Source organism: Scyliorhinus torazame, chromosome 5, assembly GCF_047496885.1.
Source record: "Scyliorhinus torazame isolate Kashiwa2021f chromosome 5, sScyTor2.1, whole genome shotgun sequence".
Taxonomy (NCBI): Eukaryota; Metazoa; Chordata; class Chondrichthyes; order Carcharhiniformes; family Scyliorhinidae; genus Scyliorhinus; species Scyliorhinus torazame.
This window is the reverse complement of record NC_092711.1, coordinates 271,667,745-271,686,933: the sequence shown is the minus strand read 5'-3', so window position 1 is coordinate 271,686,933 and position 19,189 is coordinate 271,667,745. Positions and strand designations below refer to the sequence as shown.

Sequence of the window (19,189 nt, the reverse complement as noted above, 5' to 3'; positions counted from 1 at the left end):
GGGACCCAGGTTTGACTCCAGCCTTGGATGACTGTGTAGAGTTTGCATGTTCTCCTCATGCCTGTGTGGGTTTTCTCCGGGTGCCCTGGTTTCTTCCCACAGTCCAAAGATGCCGCGCTGTATGGGAGAATCACCGTTCGTGCCATTTTTTCCCACGGCGCCGGTCCGACGCCGGCAGGCGATTCTCTGAGGAGCGGAGAATCGGTGCCCTTTGCGCCCGCGCGCTTGGCGCAGCACTGGTTGCGGGCCGATTCTCCAGCCTTGTTGGGCCGAGCGGAAACGGCAGAGTCCAGCCGGCGCCGTTCACACCTGCTCGCAGCCGGCGGGAACGTATGGTCTGGGGGGGCGGCCTGTGGGGCGGGGAAAGTGCTCCTTCACCGGGGGGGGGGGGGCCTCCGATGGGGTCTGGCCCGCGATCGGGGCCCAGCGATTGGCGGGCCGGCCTCTCCAGCCCCGGCCCTATTTTATTACGCGGCCGGCCCCTGAACCCCCCGCCATGTTGCGTCGGGCCGGCGCGCTGAGGAAGTCCCCCGCGCATTCGCGGGTTGGCGCGGCACCACTGCGCATGCGTGGGTTGGCATGGCACCCATTTGCCGCTGGGAAGGGAGGCTGGAACGGCGTGAACCGCTCCAGCACCGTACTGGCCCCCTATGGGGGCCAGAATCGGTAGTGCCCGCGCCCGTTTCCATTTCTGAGAATCGTGCCCGGGTGTCTGTGAATCCTGGAAATTCAGATGCCTTGTATGTAATTTTTATATATTAATACATACTGTCTCATTTAATGGCAGAATCTAATATCTGATTGTATTTTGCTCCATTTCCATCCAACCCTGGGAAGATTTTAGGTTGGCTGCCTTTTTATACATTTGTAAAAACCCTGATTATTTCTTGCCAGTTTACTGTCGCATTCTAATTTGTCCCTCTTTTCTGTTAAGTAATCCTTTGTTGATTTTGAAAATGTTCCCGATATTCTGGCATACCATTAACCTTTGCAAAATTGTACATCTTTTCCTTCAATGTGAAACTTTCCTTAACTTTTTTAGTTATCTACAGATACTGCATCTGCAAAGTCTTTCTTATGCAATGGAATTTCTTTGTTTAGGGTTCTGATGTTTCTCCTCAAATGTCTGCCTTTGCTTATCTACCATCTTATGTTTTAACTTTATTTTCCCCAACTACTTTAGAGAACTGTCTTCATACTTTTGTAATTGCCTTTATTTAAGTTTAAGACACTAGTTTTAGATCCCAGTTTCCCGCCCTCAAAGTGAATATGAAATTCTATCATATTATGATCACTCATCTCTACTTTACTATGAGATCATTAATTAATAATGTTTTATTACACATAGCCTTTTCCCTCTTTGGTCCAAAACACTTTTTATTCTAAGAAATTGTCCCAAATGCACTGGACCCACAATTATTGCAATACCTTTCATATGTGCCCCCTTTATTTCTTGATTTATATTCTGTCTTATACTGTCAGTAGGGCGATATGCTAGTTGCACCCAGTAACTTCTTTCCCTTGCAATTTCTTATCTCCACCCAAACTGATTTATCATCTGAATAATCCAAACCAAAATCATTTCTTATTACCTACTGATGTTATCCTTTAATACTGGGCTCCCCCTCCTCCCCCACACACTCCTTTTCCCTTCTTCCGATCCGTCTGAAATGTCAAATGCCCTTGAATATTCAGCTTCCAGCCTTGGTCACGTTGCAACCACTCAATGAGCATATGAAGCTAAATTCTGATCTGTCTTTGCTTATATTGAAGACCAAATGTGATCCTGATATCTGTCTGATTTTGCATTGGTAGGGCCATATTGTGAAACAGTTACTAGTTGGATTGATTTGATATGGCTTCTGTTACAGGTCAGATTCCTGTAGTTTCCAGTGTTGAATCTCCAACTTGTGAACAAACTCCAGACCTGATGAAACAAGGCAGTGTTGCAGGTAGCCACTGTGATAGGCCACAAGCCTACCAGGCTGCTGAGCTTGGGGAGCAAAGAATTGCATCAACTGATGACAACACTCTGATAACAAGAGCACAGAGTAATTTAGATGTTACAGATGAAACATGCAAGGCTCCAGAAGAGCCTGAACACAGTCATTTGAATGGTAAGTGTGTGTGCTTGAAATGAGCCCAATATGTAACGATTCAAGCCATGTTAATTTTTTTTTAACATGACCTCCTTACCTCTCTCAAAAATGTCCAACAGTCTAGCTCAGTGTTCTTCAAACTTTTTTTCCGGGGACCCATTTTTACCAACCGGCCAACCTTCGGGACCCTACCCGGCCGACCGTCACGACCCACGCCGGCCGACCCTCACGACCCACGGCAGCCGACCTTCGCGACTCACCATTTTCTCTTACCGTTAATGCGAGAGGTGAGCCTCCTTGGTCCTCACGATCTCACTCCAATCAGGTTCGCAGGAAGAGAGGGCTATGCGCATATCGGGTGAAGGATTCAGCCGGTTCCTTTGTGGCGTCTTCATCTTTGTGAGGACGGAAAATCCAACCTCGCACATGTAGGTCATTGTGAAGGGCAAGAGCAACAAAGAGCTTGTTTTACTCAGCTCCGGATACTCCTCAGAGATGCTACTTCAGAATGCTGCCAGCCTCATTACTTGTGCCGTGTTTTTAATATGCTGTTACAGCTGAGACACTTAAGCTCAATTTCTTCTTTTGGAGGCAGCTGCAAGTTAAGAACTGATTCTGGGGTCTCAAACTCAAAGGGATTTTTCACCCACTGCCTCTCTCTCAGAATCTTAAACTTCACCTCTGGAAAGTAGCGACCAAAATTGTCGATCAGGGCAGTCAGATGCAACTCAATAAGGCTTGCCAATCCATTTACAGTTTCCTTACTAACTCTGTTTTCTTCAACGTGTCGTAGCAGTGTGGGAAACATGTTGTAGTTTTGGCTTCGCACTCGCAATTGCCAAACTTTCAATATCTTTTGGAAAGCTTCGATTTCTTAAGAGTGCCGAAAGCAATCATCATCCTTCCCTTGCAATTTGAGGTTCAGTTCATTTAGAATTGAAAAGGTGTCTGCAAGGTAAGACATTGTTAGCATCCAAGTTTCATCAGCAAACAAATCAGCCAGAGGGGACAATTTCTCGAGGAGGAAAGCATTTATTTCGTACCTCAGTTCGTAAACTCTGAGTAGCACCCGACCCTTTGACAGCCAACATACTTCTGTGTGGAACAATAAATGTGTGTGCTCAGCCCCCATATCGGAACACAGAGTGTCAAAAAGCCTGGTATTGCTTCCGGGTGCGGCGATGACCAGCTGAGTCGCACGTTTCGGCAGCTCCCTGTGAAACGGACTTTTGGGCTCTTGATAGGAGCCCCAACGGCAATTTTAACGGCTGAAAACACCGTGCGGTAAACCAGGAGGGTGTTCCCCCTGGACACGGATGGAAAAAGGAGAGGAAAGTGGCCGGATTGCAGCGGATCCTTTGGAACAACGGCAAGGAAGGCAAGCAGAAACCAAGATGGCGTCGGAAGGTGGCAGTTTCATATGGGGCCCTGAACAACAAGAGTTTTTGAAACGCTGCGTGGAGGAGATAAAAAAGGAAATGAAGAAAGAGTTGTTGGCCCCGATATTACAGGCGATTGAAGGGCTGAAAGAGGAACAAAAGACACAGGAGCAGGAGCTTCGGGTCGTGAAGGCGAAAGCAGCAGAGAATGAAAACGACATACAGGGCCTGGTGGTGAAGTCGGAGATACAGGAGGCACACCAGAAACGATCTGTGGAGAGGTTGGAGGCACTGGAAAATAACGCAAGGAGGAACAACTTGAGGATTCTTGGCCTTCCTGAAGGTGTGGAGGGGGCGGACGTCGGGGCATATGTGAGCACGATGCTGCACTCGTTAATGGGAGTGGAGGCCCCGACGGGTCCGTTGGAGGTGGAGGGAGCATACCGAGTTATGGTGCGAGGATCGAGAGCAGGAGAAGCTCCCAGAGCCATAGTGGTGAGATTTCTCCGTTTTAAGGATAGAGAAATGGTCCTTAGATGGGCGAAGAAAACTCGGTGTAGTAAATGGGAGAACGCGGTGATCCGCGTCTATCAAGATTGGAGTGCGGAGGTGGCGAGAAGGAGGGCGAGCTTTAATCGGGCCAAAGCGGTACTTCACAAAAAAAAGATAAAGTTTGGAATGCTGCAACCGGCAAGACTGTGGGTCACATATCAAGGGAGGCACCACTACTTTGAGACGGCGGATGAAGCGTGGACTTTTATTGTAGAAGAAAAATTGGAATGATTGGACTACGAAAATGAACGTTTGGACAAAGTGGTGGGACGAGTGGGGGGGGGGGGCGAAGAGGGATTGTATGATTAATCCTGCGGTATGGTAACTTTTCTTTCTCCCACAGGTGGTGATGGGGGGAGGTGGGGAGGGAGAGGAGATGGGGCGTTGGCCATGGGAGGCGGGGCCGAGGGAGAGGCGCGGGCTTGGTTCCCGCGCTATGATAATTATGGCGGGAATAGAGAAGCAGGAAGGAGGGGGCGCCGCACGGGGCGAGCCGTGATCACGGGGGGAAGCCGAGGTCAGCCAGAGTTTGCTGACTACTGGGAGCAACATGGGGGGAGTAATTACGCTAGCGGGGGGTTTAGCGGGGGGGGGGGGGGAGGGGGGAATTACTGGGTTGCTGCTGCTGGGGAAAGGGGGGAGTGGGTACGGGAAAGGATGGGCGGGGGGGCACCGTCTGGGAGAAATACAGCCGCGTGGGAACTGGGCGAGAAGCTGGAAAAAGATGATGGCTAACCGGCAAGGGGGGGGGGTGGGAAGACCCCCAACTCGGCTGATCACGTGGAACGTGAGGGGGCTTAACGGGCCGATAAAGAGGGCACGAGTACTCGCACACCTTAAGAAACTTAAAGCAGATGTGGTCATGTTACAGGAAACGCACCTGAAACTGATAGATCAGGTTAGGTTGCGCAAAGGATGGGTGGGGCAGGTGTTCCATTCGGGGCTGGATGCGAAAAACAGGGGGGTGGCTATATTAGTGGGGAAGCGGGTAATGTTCGAGGCAAAGACTATAGTGGCGGATAACGGGGGCAGATACGTGATGGTGAGTGGCAAATTACAGGGAGAGATGGTGGTGTTGGTAAACGTGTATGCCCCGAATTGGGACGATGCCAATTTTATGAGGCGAATGCTAGGACGCATCCCAGACCTAGAGACCGGAAAGTTGATAATGGGGGGAGACTTTAACACGGTGTTGGAACCAAGGCTGGATAGGTCGAAGTCCAGGACTGGTAGGAGGCCGGCAGCAGCCAAGGTACTTAAGGATTTTATGGAGCAGATGGGAGGGGTGGACCCGTGGAGATTCAGTAGACCTAGGAGTAAGGAGTTCTCGTTTTTCTCCTATGTCCATAAAGTCTATTCACGCATAGACTTTTTTGTGTTGGGTAGGGCATTGATCCCGAGGGTGAGGGGAACGGAATATACGGCTATAGCCATTTCGGATCATGCCCCACACTGGGTAGACTTGGAGATAGGGGAGGAAACAAGAGGGCGTCCACCCTGGAGAATGGACATGGGACTAATGGCGGATGAGGGGGTGTGCTTAAGGGTGAGGGGATGCATTGAAAAGTACTTGGAACTCAATGACAATGGGGAGGTTCAGGTGGGAGTGGTCTGGGAGGCGTTGAAGGCGGTGGTTAGGGGGGAGCTGATATCAATAAGGGCACATAAAGGGAAGCAGGAGAGTAAGGAACGGGAGCGGTTGTTGCAAGAACTTCTGAGGGTGGACAGACAGTATGCGGAAGCACCGGAGGAGGGACTGTATAGGGAAAGGCAAAGGCTGCATGTGGAATTTGACTTGCTGACCACAGGCACTGCAGAGGCACAATGGAGGAAGGCGCAGGGTGTACAGTATGAATATGGAGAGAAGGCGAGCAGATTGCTGGCACACCAATTGAGGAAAAGGGGAGCAGCGAGGGAAATAGGGGGGGTGAGAGACGAAGATGGAGAGACGGAGCGGGGAGCGGAGAGAGTGAATGAAGTGTTTAAGACATTTTATAAAAAAATTGTATGAAGCTCAACCCCCGGATGGGAGGGAGAGAATGATGGAGTTTTTGGATCGGCTGGAAATTCCCAAGGTGGAAGAGCAGGAAAGGATGGGATTGGGAGCACAGATCACGGTAGAAGAAGTGGTGAAAGGAATTAGGAACATGCAGACGGGAAAGGCCCCGGGACCGGACGGATTCCCAGTTGAATTTTACAGAAAATATTTGGACTTGCTCGCCCCGCTACTGACGAGGACCTTCAACGAGGCAAAGGAAAGGGGACAACTGCCCCCGACTATGTCAGAAGCAACGATATCGCTTCTTTTAAAGAAGGAAAAGGATCCGCTACAATGCGGGTCCTACAGACCAATCTCCCTCCTCAATGTAGATGCCAAGGTCTTGGCCAAGATAATGGCAATGAGAATAGAGGAATGTGTCCCGGGGGTGGTTCATGAGGACCAAACTGGGTTTGTGAAGGGGAGACAGCTGAACGCGAACATACGGAGGTTGTTAGGGGTAATGATGATGGCCCCACCAGAGGGTGAAACGGAGATAGTAGTGGCGATGGATGCCGAGAAAGCATTTGATAGAGTGGAGTGGGATTATCTGTGGGAGGTGTTGAGGAGATTTGGGTTCGGAGAGGGGTATGTTAGATGGGTGCAGCTGTTGTATAGGGCCCCAGTGGCGAGTGTGGTCACGAATGGACGGGGATCGGCATATTTTCGGCTCCATAGAGGGACACGGCAGGGATGTCCTCTGTCCCCATTACTGTTGGCACTGGCGTTTGAGCCCCTGGCGATAGCGCTGAGAGGTTCCAAGGGATGGAGGGGAATACTTAGGGGAGGAGAAGAACACCGGGTATCTTTATATGCGGATGATCTGCTACTATATGTGGCGGATCCAGCGGAGGGGATGCCAGAAATAATGCGGATACTTGGGGAGTTTGGGGATTTTTCAGGGTATAAATTGAACATGGGGAAGAGTGAGCTGTTTGTGGTGCATCCAGGGGAGCAGAGTAGAGAAATAGAAGACCTACCGTTGAGGAAGGTAACAAGAGACTTTCGTTACCTGGGGATCCAGATAGCTAAGAATTGGGGCACATTGCACAGGCTAAATTTGACGCGGTTGGTGGAACAGATGGAGGAAGATTTCAAGAGATGGGATATGGTAGCATTGTCAATGGCAGGGAGGGTGCAGGCGGTTAAGATGGTGGTCCTCCCGAGATTCCTCTTTGTGTTTCAGTGTCTCCCGGTGGTGATCACGAAGGCTTTTTTCAAAAGGATAGAAAAGAGTATCATGGGTTTTGTTTGGGCCGGGAAGACTCCGAGAGTGAGGAAGGGATTCTTACAGCGTAGTAGGGATAGGGGGGGGGCTGGCATTACCGAGCCTAAGTGAGTACTATTGGGCCGCTAATATTTCAATGGTGAGTAAGTGGATGGGAGAGGAGGAAGGAGCGGCGTGGAAGAGATTAGAGAGGGCGTCCTGTAGGGGGACCAGCCTGCAGGCTATGGTGACAGCCCCATTGCCGTTCTCACCAAGGAACTATACCACGAGTCCAGTGGTGGTAGCTACACTGAAGATTTGGGGACAGTGGAGACGACATAGGGGAAAGACCGGAGCACTGGGGGGGTCCCCGATAAGAAACAACCATAGGTTTGCCCCGGGGGGAATGGATGGGGGATATGGAATGTGGCAAAGAGCAGGTATAAGGCAATTGAAAGATCTATTTGTGGATGGGAAGTTTGCGAGTCTGGGAGCGCTGACCGAGAAATATGGGTTGCCCCAAGGGAATGCATTCAGGTACATGCAATTGAGGGCTTTTGCGAGGCAACAGGTGAGGGAATTCCCGCAGCTCCCGACACAAGAGGTGCAGGACAGAGTCATCTCAAAGAAATGGGTGGGGGACGGTAAGGTGTCGGATATATATAGGGAAATGAGAGACGAAGGGGAGACTATGATGGACGAACTAAAAGGGAAATGGGAAGAAGAGCTAGGGGAGGAGATTGAGGAGGGGATGTGGGCAGATGCCCTAAACAGGGTAAACTCGTCGTCCTCGTGCGCCAGGCTAAGCCTGATTCAGTTTAAGGTATTACACAGGGCACATATGACTGGAACACGGCTCAGTAAATTTTTTGGGGTGGAGGATAGGTGTGCGAGGTGCTCGAGAAGCCCAGCGAATCATACCCATATGTTTTGGTCATGCCCGGCACTACAGGGGTTTTGGATGGGGGTGACAAAGGTGCTTTCGAAAGTAGTAGGAGTCCGGGTCGAACCAAGCTGGGGGTTGGCTATATTTGGGGTTGCACAAGAGCCGGGAGTGCAGGAGGCGAAAGAGGCCGATGTTTTGGCCTTTGCGTCCCTAGTAGCCCGGCGCAGAATATTGCTAATGTGGAAAGAAGCCAAGCCCCCGGGGGTGGAGACCTGGATAAATGATATGGCGGGGTTCATAAAGTTAGAGCGGATTAAGTTCGTCCTAAGGGGGTCGGCTCAAGGGTTTACTAGGCGGTGGCAACCGTTCGTCGAATATCTTGCGGAAAGATAGATAGGGGAGAACAAAGAAGGCAGCAGCAGCGGCCCAGGACTTGGGGGGGGGGGGGGGGGGGGATGATGGGGGGGGGGGATGGGGGGGGGGGGGGTGTGGCCTGAGACAAGGCAGTTGCCAATTAGGGCTAGTTTTTTTTTTTTGTTATTTAATATTTATTTATTTGTTGTTGTTTTTGTTTAAATTTAAAAAGGTCATTATTATCTGTATTGTTACAATGTTGTGTAAAGGATGCACAATGTACTGTGTTGGTTGACCAAAAATTTTCAATAAAATATTGTTTATAAAAAAAAAAAAAGTCTGGTATTGAGTGGGCTGCGTTTAATGAAATTCACAACTTTCACTATTCCTTTCAACACCACTTCAAGATTGGATGGAATTCCTTTCGATGCCAGTGCCTCACGGTGAATAAAACAATGATTCCAAACAATGTCCTGACCAGCTGCCTCCTTAATCCTTACTATAATTCCGCTGTTTTTCCCAGTCATGTTGGCTGCTCCATCACTTGTGATTGATTCCTCTGCAATGAACCCAGTCGAGCCAGCACTTTCCAACCACAAAACTATTCAAAACTTCAAAAACTTCTGCGCCAGTCGTGTGGGTCGCTAAAGTCAGGTAGCACAGCAAATCTTCAACAAATTAATTGTGCCAAACATACTTAACGTATACTAGCAAGGTTGCACAATCTGAAATGTCTGTACTTTCATCCAGTTGTATTGAGAATGCCTGCGCTGATTTTAAATGAGAAATAAGCTGAGCTTCTAAATTCTCAGCAATATCAGAAATTCGGCAAGCCACTGTGCTATCACTAAGTGGGATGCATTTCACTTTTTCAACGAACCTCTCACCTATGACCGTACGAACTATATCTAATGCTGCAGGGAGAATTAATCTCTCTGCTATAGTGTGGGGCATTTTCTCTTTAGCTGCACGGTAAGCTATCATGTAAGAGGCTAATTGTACTTTGTCGTTCAATGTAACATTTCTGCTGAGGACTTCAGTCAACGATTTAAGTTCTCGTTGCATCCTTTGAAAAAAATCAAGAGATTTGTCCTCGAACTCGCCATGCGTAGTCTTCAAATGCCTTTGAAGTTTTGAGGGTTTTAAACTTTCATTTGCCAGCACTTCCCTGCATTTAACGCACATGGGCCTTGCATCCTGATTTGCATTGGCACAATCAATAAATCCACACAAAGGCGGGGCAAACGGGGGGGGCGGGGGGGTGGAGACTCACGCAAACACGGGGCAAACTCCACACGGACAGTGACCCGGGGCTGGGGTCAAACCTGGGTCATCAGCACCGTGAGGCAGCAGTGCTAACCACTGTGCCACCATGCCGCCGAAACATTCAGTTTCATAATTATGCACACTTCTATTGAAATGGAAATAGACAAATGATGCTGTTTTGTTGAACTTCCCAATGTGAGCCAGAAAATACAGCTGATGTGGGAAGTGGAAATTCCTCTTTATCCACTCAAACATCAGACCCAAGAGTACTAAAGGTGATGTGATTCCTACTGCTGGTTTATCTTGCCTTGCAGAGCACAATATTAATCAAAATCTAGAGATTGGTGTACCATAAATATCAAACTTAGATTTCTTTAAACCCATTGAAAACCTTGAGTAATTTTACATCTATTTACAAACGTTACCTCTATTGTAATGAGGATGTGCAATTGTAATTTTTTTCAGTGCAATCTTTATCAGCTTCTTTAATCACTATGAAACAGTTAAAGCTTTCCATTTGCCATGTCTACCTCACATCTGCTTTCGGTGACTCAAAACAGAAAGGAGATTATAAATGACAAAACTCCGCAATGTGGTCTTTCAAACACTGCTAATCCCAGGTTATGTTTGCACACCTGCTGGCTGAACAGCAGGCGGTAAGATGGCACAGTAGCACAGTGGTTAGCACTGTTGCTTCACAGCGCTAGGGACCCGGGTTTGATTCCTGCCTTGGGTCACTGTCTGTGTGGAGTTGGCATGTTCTCCCCATGTCTGCGTGGGTTTCCTCCGGGTGCTCCGTTTCCTCCCACAAGTCCCAAAAGACATGCTGCTAGGTGATTTGGACATTCTGAATTCTCCCACAGTGTACCCAAACAGACACCAGAGTGTGGCGACCAGGGGACTTTCACAGTAACTTCTTTGCAGTGTTAATGTAAGCCTACTTGTGACACTAATAAAGATTATTATTATTATTATTTACTGAGTCCTGGAAAAATGTTCATTGTCTCTTTAACATAACGGAGTAATGAACAAACTGGTTTTATACTTAAACAACTGGTTTTACACAGTTCTCAAGATTTCATGGAGCATGAATTTGAATATCGTTGTTTCACTACAACACATATACTGGAGACAGGGCCATTTTTGTTGTGGGGTCGGGAAGGTTTTGCAAACCTTTAAAGGCAGTGAGCAGGACCCGGATGCAGAAGTCCTATCCCTATTTCTGGCGGATCCAGTTTTTAACCAATAAGAAAAAGGGACAGGGTATGAATCACTCGGGAGGGAAACCCAAACTCAGCAGAGCCATTTAAACTTAGTGCTGAGTTCAAACAGATGCCATTTGGCTTTTGCAAGGGCCTTACCCACAATGTTGTGTAGTTCATGAAATGAAGTAGACATAAATGCTCTTGAAAGGTGGATGAGGTCTGTTGCAGTGCCATGATCTGAATTTTTTTTTAATGCCCCACTCTTGAATATTATTTCACAGTGGCTGATTAGCCATTTTTTATTTTTTTTAAACTTGTGCTGCGCTGCTTTGACATGCCAGTTGGTGTAGTTTAGAAAACAAAATGGCATCTGGTCATGCAGTTTCACCAGTTGACTTATGCCTAATGGTTATTATTAGTTTTCACTTTGTTGACATATCCCTACTGGTTCTTATTAATCCCATTATGAGTGTTTGGCAGAGTTTCAAAAGCTATAATTATCTCAGTTCACAGTTTGGTTGGCAGTTTAAAAACGCAATTAAAGCATTAGCTGTCTATAATGTGGAGTCAGAAAAGAAGCTTATTTGTTTTTGTAAGAGACTAACTACTTGAGATTTTAAAGCTTTGAATGGATTTCAGAATTGGAAGTGCATCTGAGTGAAAGCTGTATTAGATTGTTAATATTAGATTGGATTTTTCAGCTCCCTATGACTCATGAGGTCTGTCCATGGTACATACCGGGTGAATGGCTATGGAGGTGACTTGGGGGCTATGAGAGGGCATGGGGTAGTGGGTTGAGGGCATGAGTCGGAACTGAATTGGATGGTGATTGAGGGGCTGGTGAGGTGGGTGGGGTGTGAGGGGGTGAGGGCATAACAGTTTGTAAAACAACTGGGGAAAGTCTCAGAAAACAGAAGCAAGCCTTCTAATCAACCCACCTGAGCACTGCCCAACTCTATGTCCATCTATGTTCTGCTTCCAAGGTTGGTGAGTTCAACTCTATCTCACCTCAAATCCCCCACCGCAGTGAAGATTACGCAAATCGGGGCACTTTTTAACCAAGGCAGGACTGGCAAAATCAGCAAATGTCTCAACTCAAGGAGCGGAAACCTGGTCCAGAGTCTTTTCCATGCATAGTGAAAGAACCCAAGCATGAGCTATGTTATTGATAGTATGAGCTATAAAAGCATGTGTCTGAAGGTGGTATGAATATCATGCATAATATACCAGAGGTGTAATTGAACAGACGCTTCCTGGACAAGCTTGCCCTTGTGATTGAATATCCTCTTCTGACATGACCCACTTGCTTTTCCCTCGGTCAATAGTCATGTAATAATGTTTTTATGCGTTAAATAAGATGTTTGAGAAATTTGACTCTACCACTAGAGAAAATATACCTTGTGCAACAATTTACCACTGATTCCAAAATGAAAGCTTTGTTGCTGATAGAGAACTTCTGTGCGTATCAAGCTAAAAGGACACCATATGATGGGTCACACAATAATAAGCATTCCCAGAAGCATTAGATGAAATAGTTATGGCTTGAATTTATATAGCACCCTTAAAAAGAAATCCCAAGGAGCTTCACATTTGAAAATGGGAATAAAGACTTTTAAGGACCAAAGGAGGAGGGTGACCAAAGGCTTGGTCGAGGTGAGCTTTAAGGAGGCAATGGAGAGGCAGCAGAGATCTTTGGGGATCAGAATGGTAGCGAGGTGACTGATACAAAGCTATCGGCGGTGGATGAGGCTGTGGAGGGAATGGGAATGGCTTCACTTTCTCCATTGTTCAGCTAGAGGAAGTTGATTAATTTGAGAAGAAGTAGGAAAATATTGGCCTCTCTTCCTCTCCAAAGAAGTCACATATTGGTGGGATTTTGACTTTTTTCCCCCTCACTCTTAAACCTCCTCCTGCCATTTTTTTGTCAGTGCTCTGGTCAGTTTCATGCAGACGCTTGACCAACCGAGCACTGAGTTTCACCAAACAGTTCCTAGCAATTGGTAGAGGGGAAAGATTTGCCCCTCCATTTTGAACTGGATTCAATTCAGCTGTGCTACTTGTTCGTCATGTTAAATCGTACAATTTGTGTATATTTCAGTACTGAAAGTGAAATTGCAATGAATTTATTGTACATTCTGTGACCTGAGAAGGTTATATCAGAAAATAGCTGCCTGTTAAGTGAGTGTCTCTTTTTTTTTAAGCTTCAGGGCAAGGGTTTGCCACAGTCTCTCCTGTTGAACTGCCGATGAGCGAGAAGGCTCTGAGTGTGCCAAAACCAAAGAGGAGCATGGCCACTCACTATAAAGGGGCCCCCAGTTACCAGATTGCAGAGGCCAGTGACAAAGGGAAAAGGGCTACCTCGAATGTTACCCGGATTCCAAAATGGAAGAGCTCATCCAGAGAAAGCGAAACACTATCAACTGACAAACCAGAAAGCCTTGCCACTGAGCCAGGTGACATATGGTGCTTAAATTATTACTTCAGTAAACTTTTCCTTCTACCCTGTCAAATAAAAGGAAGACATGAAAAGAGGCATTATCTTCTTTTGAGAAATATCTGACAAGCTTTTTTTCTCTTGGGAGTGTTACCATGATTTGCAACATTGTATTACATCAATTAAGATGTGCAACCAACCCGCCCCCTCCCCGTGTCTTGTGAAGATAGTCCAATACATTCAATTTGCTTAAAAAAAAACAATTGGTTGGTATAGTGTCATTTGAGGCTTGTTTTGTATGTTTAAAGGGAGCTTCCAACTAGACACTGACCTGATCTATTTACACAACGGCCTAAATTTCCCAGTATCCCCACCGTGGGTTTCCCCACAGCCTGGTAGGCGAGCCATTGAAATCTCCGTTCACATCAGCAGGACTGGGAGATCCCGTTGACTAAATTCTGGCCAACTTGCTTGTTTGAATTGTGTAGTTCGAATCCTTCATCAAGTCCAGCCCAAAGATCACCGAATGATCCTTGAAACTTGGTGTTGATTTTAGACTGGGACAAGGTTTCAGAGAGTACACGGGTTTGAATTTGTGTACCGTGATTAACAGCCCAATACCGATTCAGAGCTTGACAAATGCTTCATTTTTATCATGGGAAATTTTACTGATTTTAATATCTGTCCCATTCACTTTAGAACTTTAAACTAGAGCATTAGACATAATTAGCTGAATGTTGTTTTATAATCCCAGGTCCAGAAGGACTGCCATTAACCCCGGCTAATGAAGAACAAGAAACTCACAAGGCACCTGAGAAATTGGACCTGTCCCCCACATCCCGAATTCCAAGACCGAAGATTGCTTCAGAAGCAGCAGCAGAAACTCCTAAAGCACCTGTTGAGGATCTGGAACCAGCAAATAGACAGTTGGCAGGTAAGAATGGGACAGCTGGAATGACTAATCAAGCAAAGGCTGCCTTCCAACCTACTTCCAGAATCGCTAAATACCAGCCATCCTCTTCTGATGATGAGAGGGAGCAAGGTCTTAAACCTGCGTTCACCATACATGCTTTGGGTAATAAGCACCCTGAAGAGGAAATCCTGACTGATCCCGGCCATTTTAAAAACCTGAGGAAGTTTTGGGAAGTAGGAATTGAATCTAGTAAAGCAAAATCTGAGCTCCCAAGTGATGTTTCCAAAATTCCATCTAGAAGGCTCCGATCACCAGAGTACAAAAGCTGTCCAACTGAAATAAATCATTCCACATTGGCTGAGTCCAGATCCAATAAGGTAACCAGGGAAATTCCCCCTGAAAATAGCTTTTTAAAATCTGAACATCAAGGGAATCAATCAGAATCTCAGTCCTCTGCGGAGGAAGAGATGGTTCCATTATCCAAGGTTAGCAAATTACCTCCTGTTCCAGCACCAAGACTCAAGCCACCTGACAAGATGGGAAAGAATGATGCAAGGATGACCACATGGAATAAACATGCGGAAATAAATCCTTCCATGGTTGATGAAGTACCTAAAGCAGATGTCCAGCGAACCTCTAGCAATGATGATCAGGCCAAAGACTCCTTTGTACCAGAATCCTTTGAACATGGAAGATCCACAATGTTGACGCTCTCCAATAACTCGAGTTGGGATGAGTGTCTGTCAAACATGAAAAACAGTCAAACTACTTCCAATTCTGTTATCGATGAAACAATAAAAAAGGAGATTCTTCCACCAAAAGAGAACGAGAGAAAAGAAATGTACAACAAGATAAGGAAAATGGCAGCTGAATCAGCACCAATAGAGGAGTTCACAATGAGAAAAGCTGAAGATGAAGCCTGCAGTGAGAGGCCAATACTGCCCGACAATCACAAAGCAGAGATGAGGAACCCTGTGGACAGTTACACAATAAGACTCGACAAAGAATGCCAACTTGTTCCAAACCAAAGAAATGAGGAAATCACACTGAGCTCTTCCAAGTCCAATATTCCTCTGTTGGAACAGGAAGCAGTCCCAGTAAAAAATGTCTGTGCCAACATTTCTTTGAAGAGCCAGGGAGAAGCCTTGGTTGACAAATCACCCGAAGATGATGTGACTGAACCCAATACCATTCTGAAATACAATAAACACACAGTACCAAGAGGTGTAAGTGAAGAATCAAAATCCTTATGCAGAAACGAACATTCCGGAGATGCTGGTGTGACAGCATCATCTACCGATGAACCCCATTGTTCAGTCAATGTAAACCCTATCGTCAATGGCAAACTTTTAACTTTCACCGGTACTCACGGTGATGAAGATGACCTCTCGGGCAATGCAATAAACAATAATTCCAGAGTCCAGGAGGAGGAATCTTCAAACAGTGTCCATTCTATGGATGATTCTGAAAGTAACGATGATTTTCAAAGCATGGAGTCAGGTTTGATCTTTTTATATCTAGTAACTTACCTTTTCTTGCTGGCTGAATGCTTAAAATCCTGAAACCTTCAGATTCCACTTTGTTGTTAGCGTAAACAGAAACATGCCCTCAATCTTCTTGCAGCCCAAAGAAATTTGACACCACTTGGACGCATCATTTAGATGCTGCTTTAACTGGTGTATGTTGATTCTATATTGTACAATGATCCCGTTCAACTTTAAAAAACCATGACAAAGTGAAGGAAATTAAATATAAATTCATTAGTTACCTGGGAATTAAGAAGCTTCAGGTGGAGCACCAAATGTGAGTCCGGATTTCAAGGTAGGGGGCGAAGATTAGGGAGTGTGCTCTCCTTTAGAGAAGAGTTTTCAAGGTTTCTTTTCCTGAAGTTAAAGATTTTGAGAGGAATTGACAGTTGCCTAATTCAAATGGTTCATAAGGGACAAAGTGTTAAAATATTAGGAGAAGGGAATTATAAAAAAATTGAAAGCCAAATTTGTAAAGGGAAGTTGAACTTTTATATCTAGAGGCCAATAGTTGTGGAATGTTAATGTGGAACGTCATGTCATTGGAATACGTAATAACGAGTTCAAGAAACAATAAAAAGTGCAAAGGGGTGGCCAGTATTGATTTTTTTTTAAAGTGAATAAATCACGTTAGCCTAATGAAAAGAATCAAACTTGTTGCATCAAATAGCTGCTTTTAAAAATTGAGTTCTCATGAAATTATTCTTCAGATTATGAAACAGACTGGACAATGATGTTGTAATGCTTAGAACAAAACGTACTTTGCAAGCAGATTTGTAGCAAAACAAAATACAGTCAGCTATGGGAAACAAATGATTCGGGTCAGTTTTAACTTATTGCCTCTTTTATGCTCATACCAAGAGGATAATGCTTCAGGTTTTCTCCAGCTAAAGGAGCTTTCTTTGTTCAAAGATTTTAGTTCATTGCTTCAGCTGTTTGAACATACTTTGCTGACATGTAACACTATCCGTTTTATATGAAAACTTTCTTCTAATTTTAATTCAGGTCCTACTTATGGATTGTCTCCTGTAATGAGGGCTTTAGCCAGAGCTAAAAAGGGCAACACTAAGAGTATGGATAACCTAAGCTCTACTACAGACAGTAAGTGTTGGCATTATATGTAAATTGAATCTTTCATATTTGGCATATTAAATTTTCAATAGAGTAACAAATATTTTAAAATGAGGAATTGCTGGCATATTCTTGCCACAGAAGCAAAACTATCTCCTATTTATTTGGCAGTATTCAGATCCACAGGATGTCTCAAAGCATTTCACCAATAAATTAATTTTGGCATGTCATTTGTGGAGGCAATGAATTTGCATATTGCAAGATCTGACAAACCACAATGAGATGGAAGACCAGTTAATCTGTTTTGGAGACGTCTGATGAGAAATCTGTGTTGATTAGTGTTAATTGCCTTCAGGCAGTGGACATTAATCAGGGACTTGCCAATGCTCATGGATGTACCCTTCTTCCTAAGCAGTCCCTCAGATTTGAGAACGACTTGCTTTCACTCCGTTTTGATTGGTTCTAGATGACTGATGAGTCCAATGCATAATCTGACTCAGCCACTTGATGGGCAGGTGATACTTGAAGGGTGAAGTAAATGAGTTGTTTGGAGGTTTGTGCTCTACCTCCAACACCTTGACTTCATGTTGCTGACAAAATCTCTTCAGTGTTATTTGGTGTCTTCCTGAATGAACCTTCTCCATTTTGGTTGGGCACAAGCCAGGATGTTTGACCTGTTCAGCGATACTTTGAGGACATCCCTAAAAGCGTTTTCACTGTCCACCTGAAAAGTCTCCTGCTGCGAGCAAATTCTAAGGAGAGCAGTTGCTTCAGGAGTCTGGTATCCAGCAGGCAAGCGATATGCCCCGCCCAGCACAGCTGGTTTTGAGTAATCAGTGCCTCGATGCTGGTTATGCCCACTTGGAAAAGGACTTGTTAAAAATTAATTTACTGTGGATTTCCGGGTGCGGCGATGACCAGCTGAGTCGCACGTTTCGGCAGCTCCCGGTGAAACGGACTTTTGGGCTCTTGATAGGAGCCCCAACGGCAATTTTGACGGCAAAAACACTGTGCGGTAAACCAGAAGGGAATCCCCCCGGATACGGATGGAAAAAGGAGGAGAAAGTGGCCGGATTGCAGTGGATCCTTTAGAACAGCGGCAAGGAAGGCAAGCAAAATGGCGTCGGAAGGTGGCAGTTTAACATGGGGCCCTGAACAACAAGAGTTCTTGAAATGCTGTGTGGAAGAGCTCAAAAAGGAAATGAAGAAAGAGCTGTTGGCCCCGATACTACAGGCGATCGAAGGGCTAAAGGAGGAACAAAAGACCCAGGAGCGGGAGCTTCGGGTCGTGAAGGCAAAGGCAGCCGAGAATGAGGACGACATACAGGGCCTGGTGGTGAAGACGGAGACGCATGAGGCACATCAGAAACGATGTGTGGAAAGGTTGGAGGCACTGGAGAACAACGCAAGGAGGAACAACCTGAGGATTCTTGGTCTTCCTGAAGGTGTAGAGGGAGCGGACGTTGGGGCATATGTGAGCACGATGCTGCACTCGTTAATGGGAGCGGAGGCCCCGGCGGGTCCGTTGGAGGTGGAGAGAGCATAACGAGTGATGGCGCGAGGGCCGAGAGCAGGAGAAATTCCCAGAGCCATAGTGGTGAGATTCCTCCGTTTTAAGGATAGAGAAATGGTCCTTAGATGGGCAAAGAAAACTCGGAGCAGTAAATGGGAGAACGCGGTGATCCGCGTTTATCAAGACTGGAGTGCGGAGGTGGCGAGAAGGAGGGCGAGCTTTAATCGGGCCAAGGCGGTGCTTCATAAAAAGAAGATAAAATTTGGAATGCTGCAACCGGCAAGACTGTGGGTCACATATCGAGGGAGGCACCACTACTTTGAGACGGCGGATGAAGCGTGGACTTTTATTGTGGAAGAAAAACTGGAATGAGCGGGTTATTAAAAAGAACGTTTGAACAGAGTGGTGGGGCGAATGTGGGGGGCAAAGAGGGGGGTTAAAAAGGGGGGAAAGAGGAGTTTTATGTACTAATCCTGCGATGTGGTAACTTTTCTCTCTCCCACAGGTGGTGATGGGGGGAGGAGGGGAGGTGGAGGAGATGGGGCGTTGGCCATTGGGGGCGGGGCCAAGGGAGAAGCGCGGGCTTGGTTCCCGCGCTATGATAATCATGGCGGGAATAGAGAAGCAGGAAGGAGGGGGCGTCGCACGGTGCGAGCCGAGGTCACGGGGGGAAGCCGAGGTCGGCCAGAGTTTGCTGACTTCTGGGAGCAACATGGGGGGAGTAATTACGCTAGCGGAGGATCTAG

At 46.3% G+C, this 19,189-nt stretch overlaps 1 protein-coding gene across 6 annotated transcripts in view; it reads left to right on the top strand.

Moving 5' to 3' along the window:
* LOC140421129 (synaptotagmin-like protein 2) overlaps window positions 1-19,189 on the top strand; it is a 169,658-nt gene that overhangs the window by 108,570 nt on the left and 41,899 nt on the right. For 3 of the 6 annotated variants that reach the window (XM_072505555.1, XM_072505554.1, XM_072505552.1), the window contains 4 exons: window positions 1,872-2,117; window positions 13,188-13,439; window positions 14,175-15,833; window positions 16,865-16,960. In XM_072505555.1, coding sequence (XP_072361656.1) covers window positions 1,872-2,117; window positions 13,188-13,439; window positions 14,175-15,833; window positions 16,865-16,960 — 2,253 coding nt within the window. Of the gene's footprint in view, window positions 1-1,871; window positions 2,118-13,187; window positions 13,450-14,174; window positions 15,834-16,864; window positions 16,961-19,189 lie in introns of those variants that run through there. The other 3 variants (XM_072505553.1, XM_072505557.1, XM_072505556.1) reach the window with 3 other exon arrangements.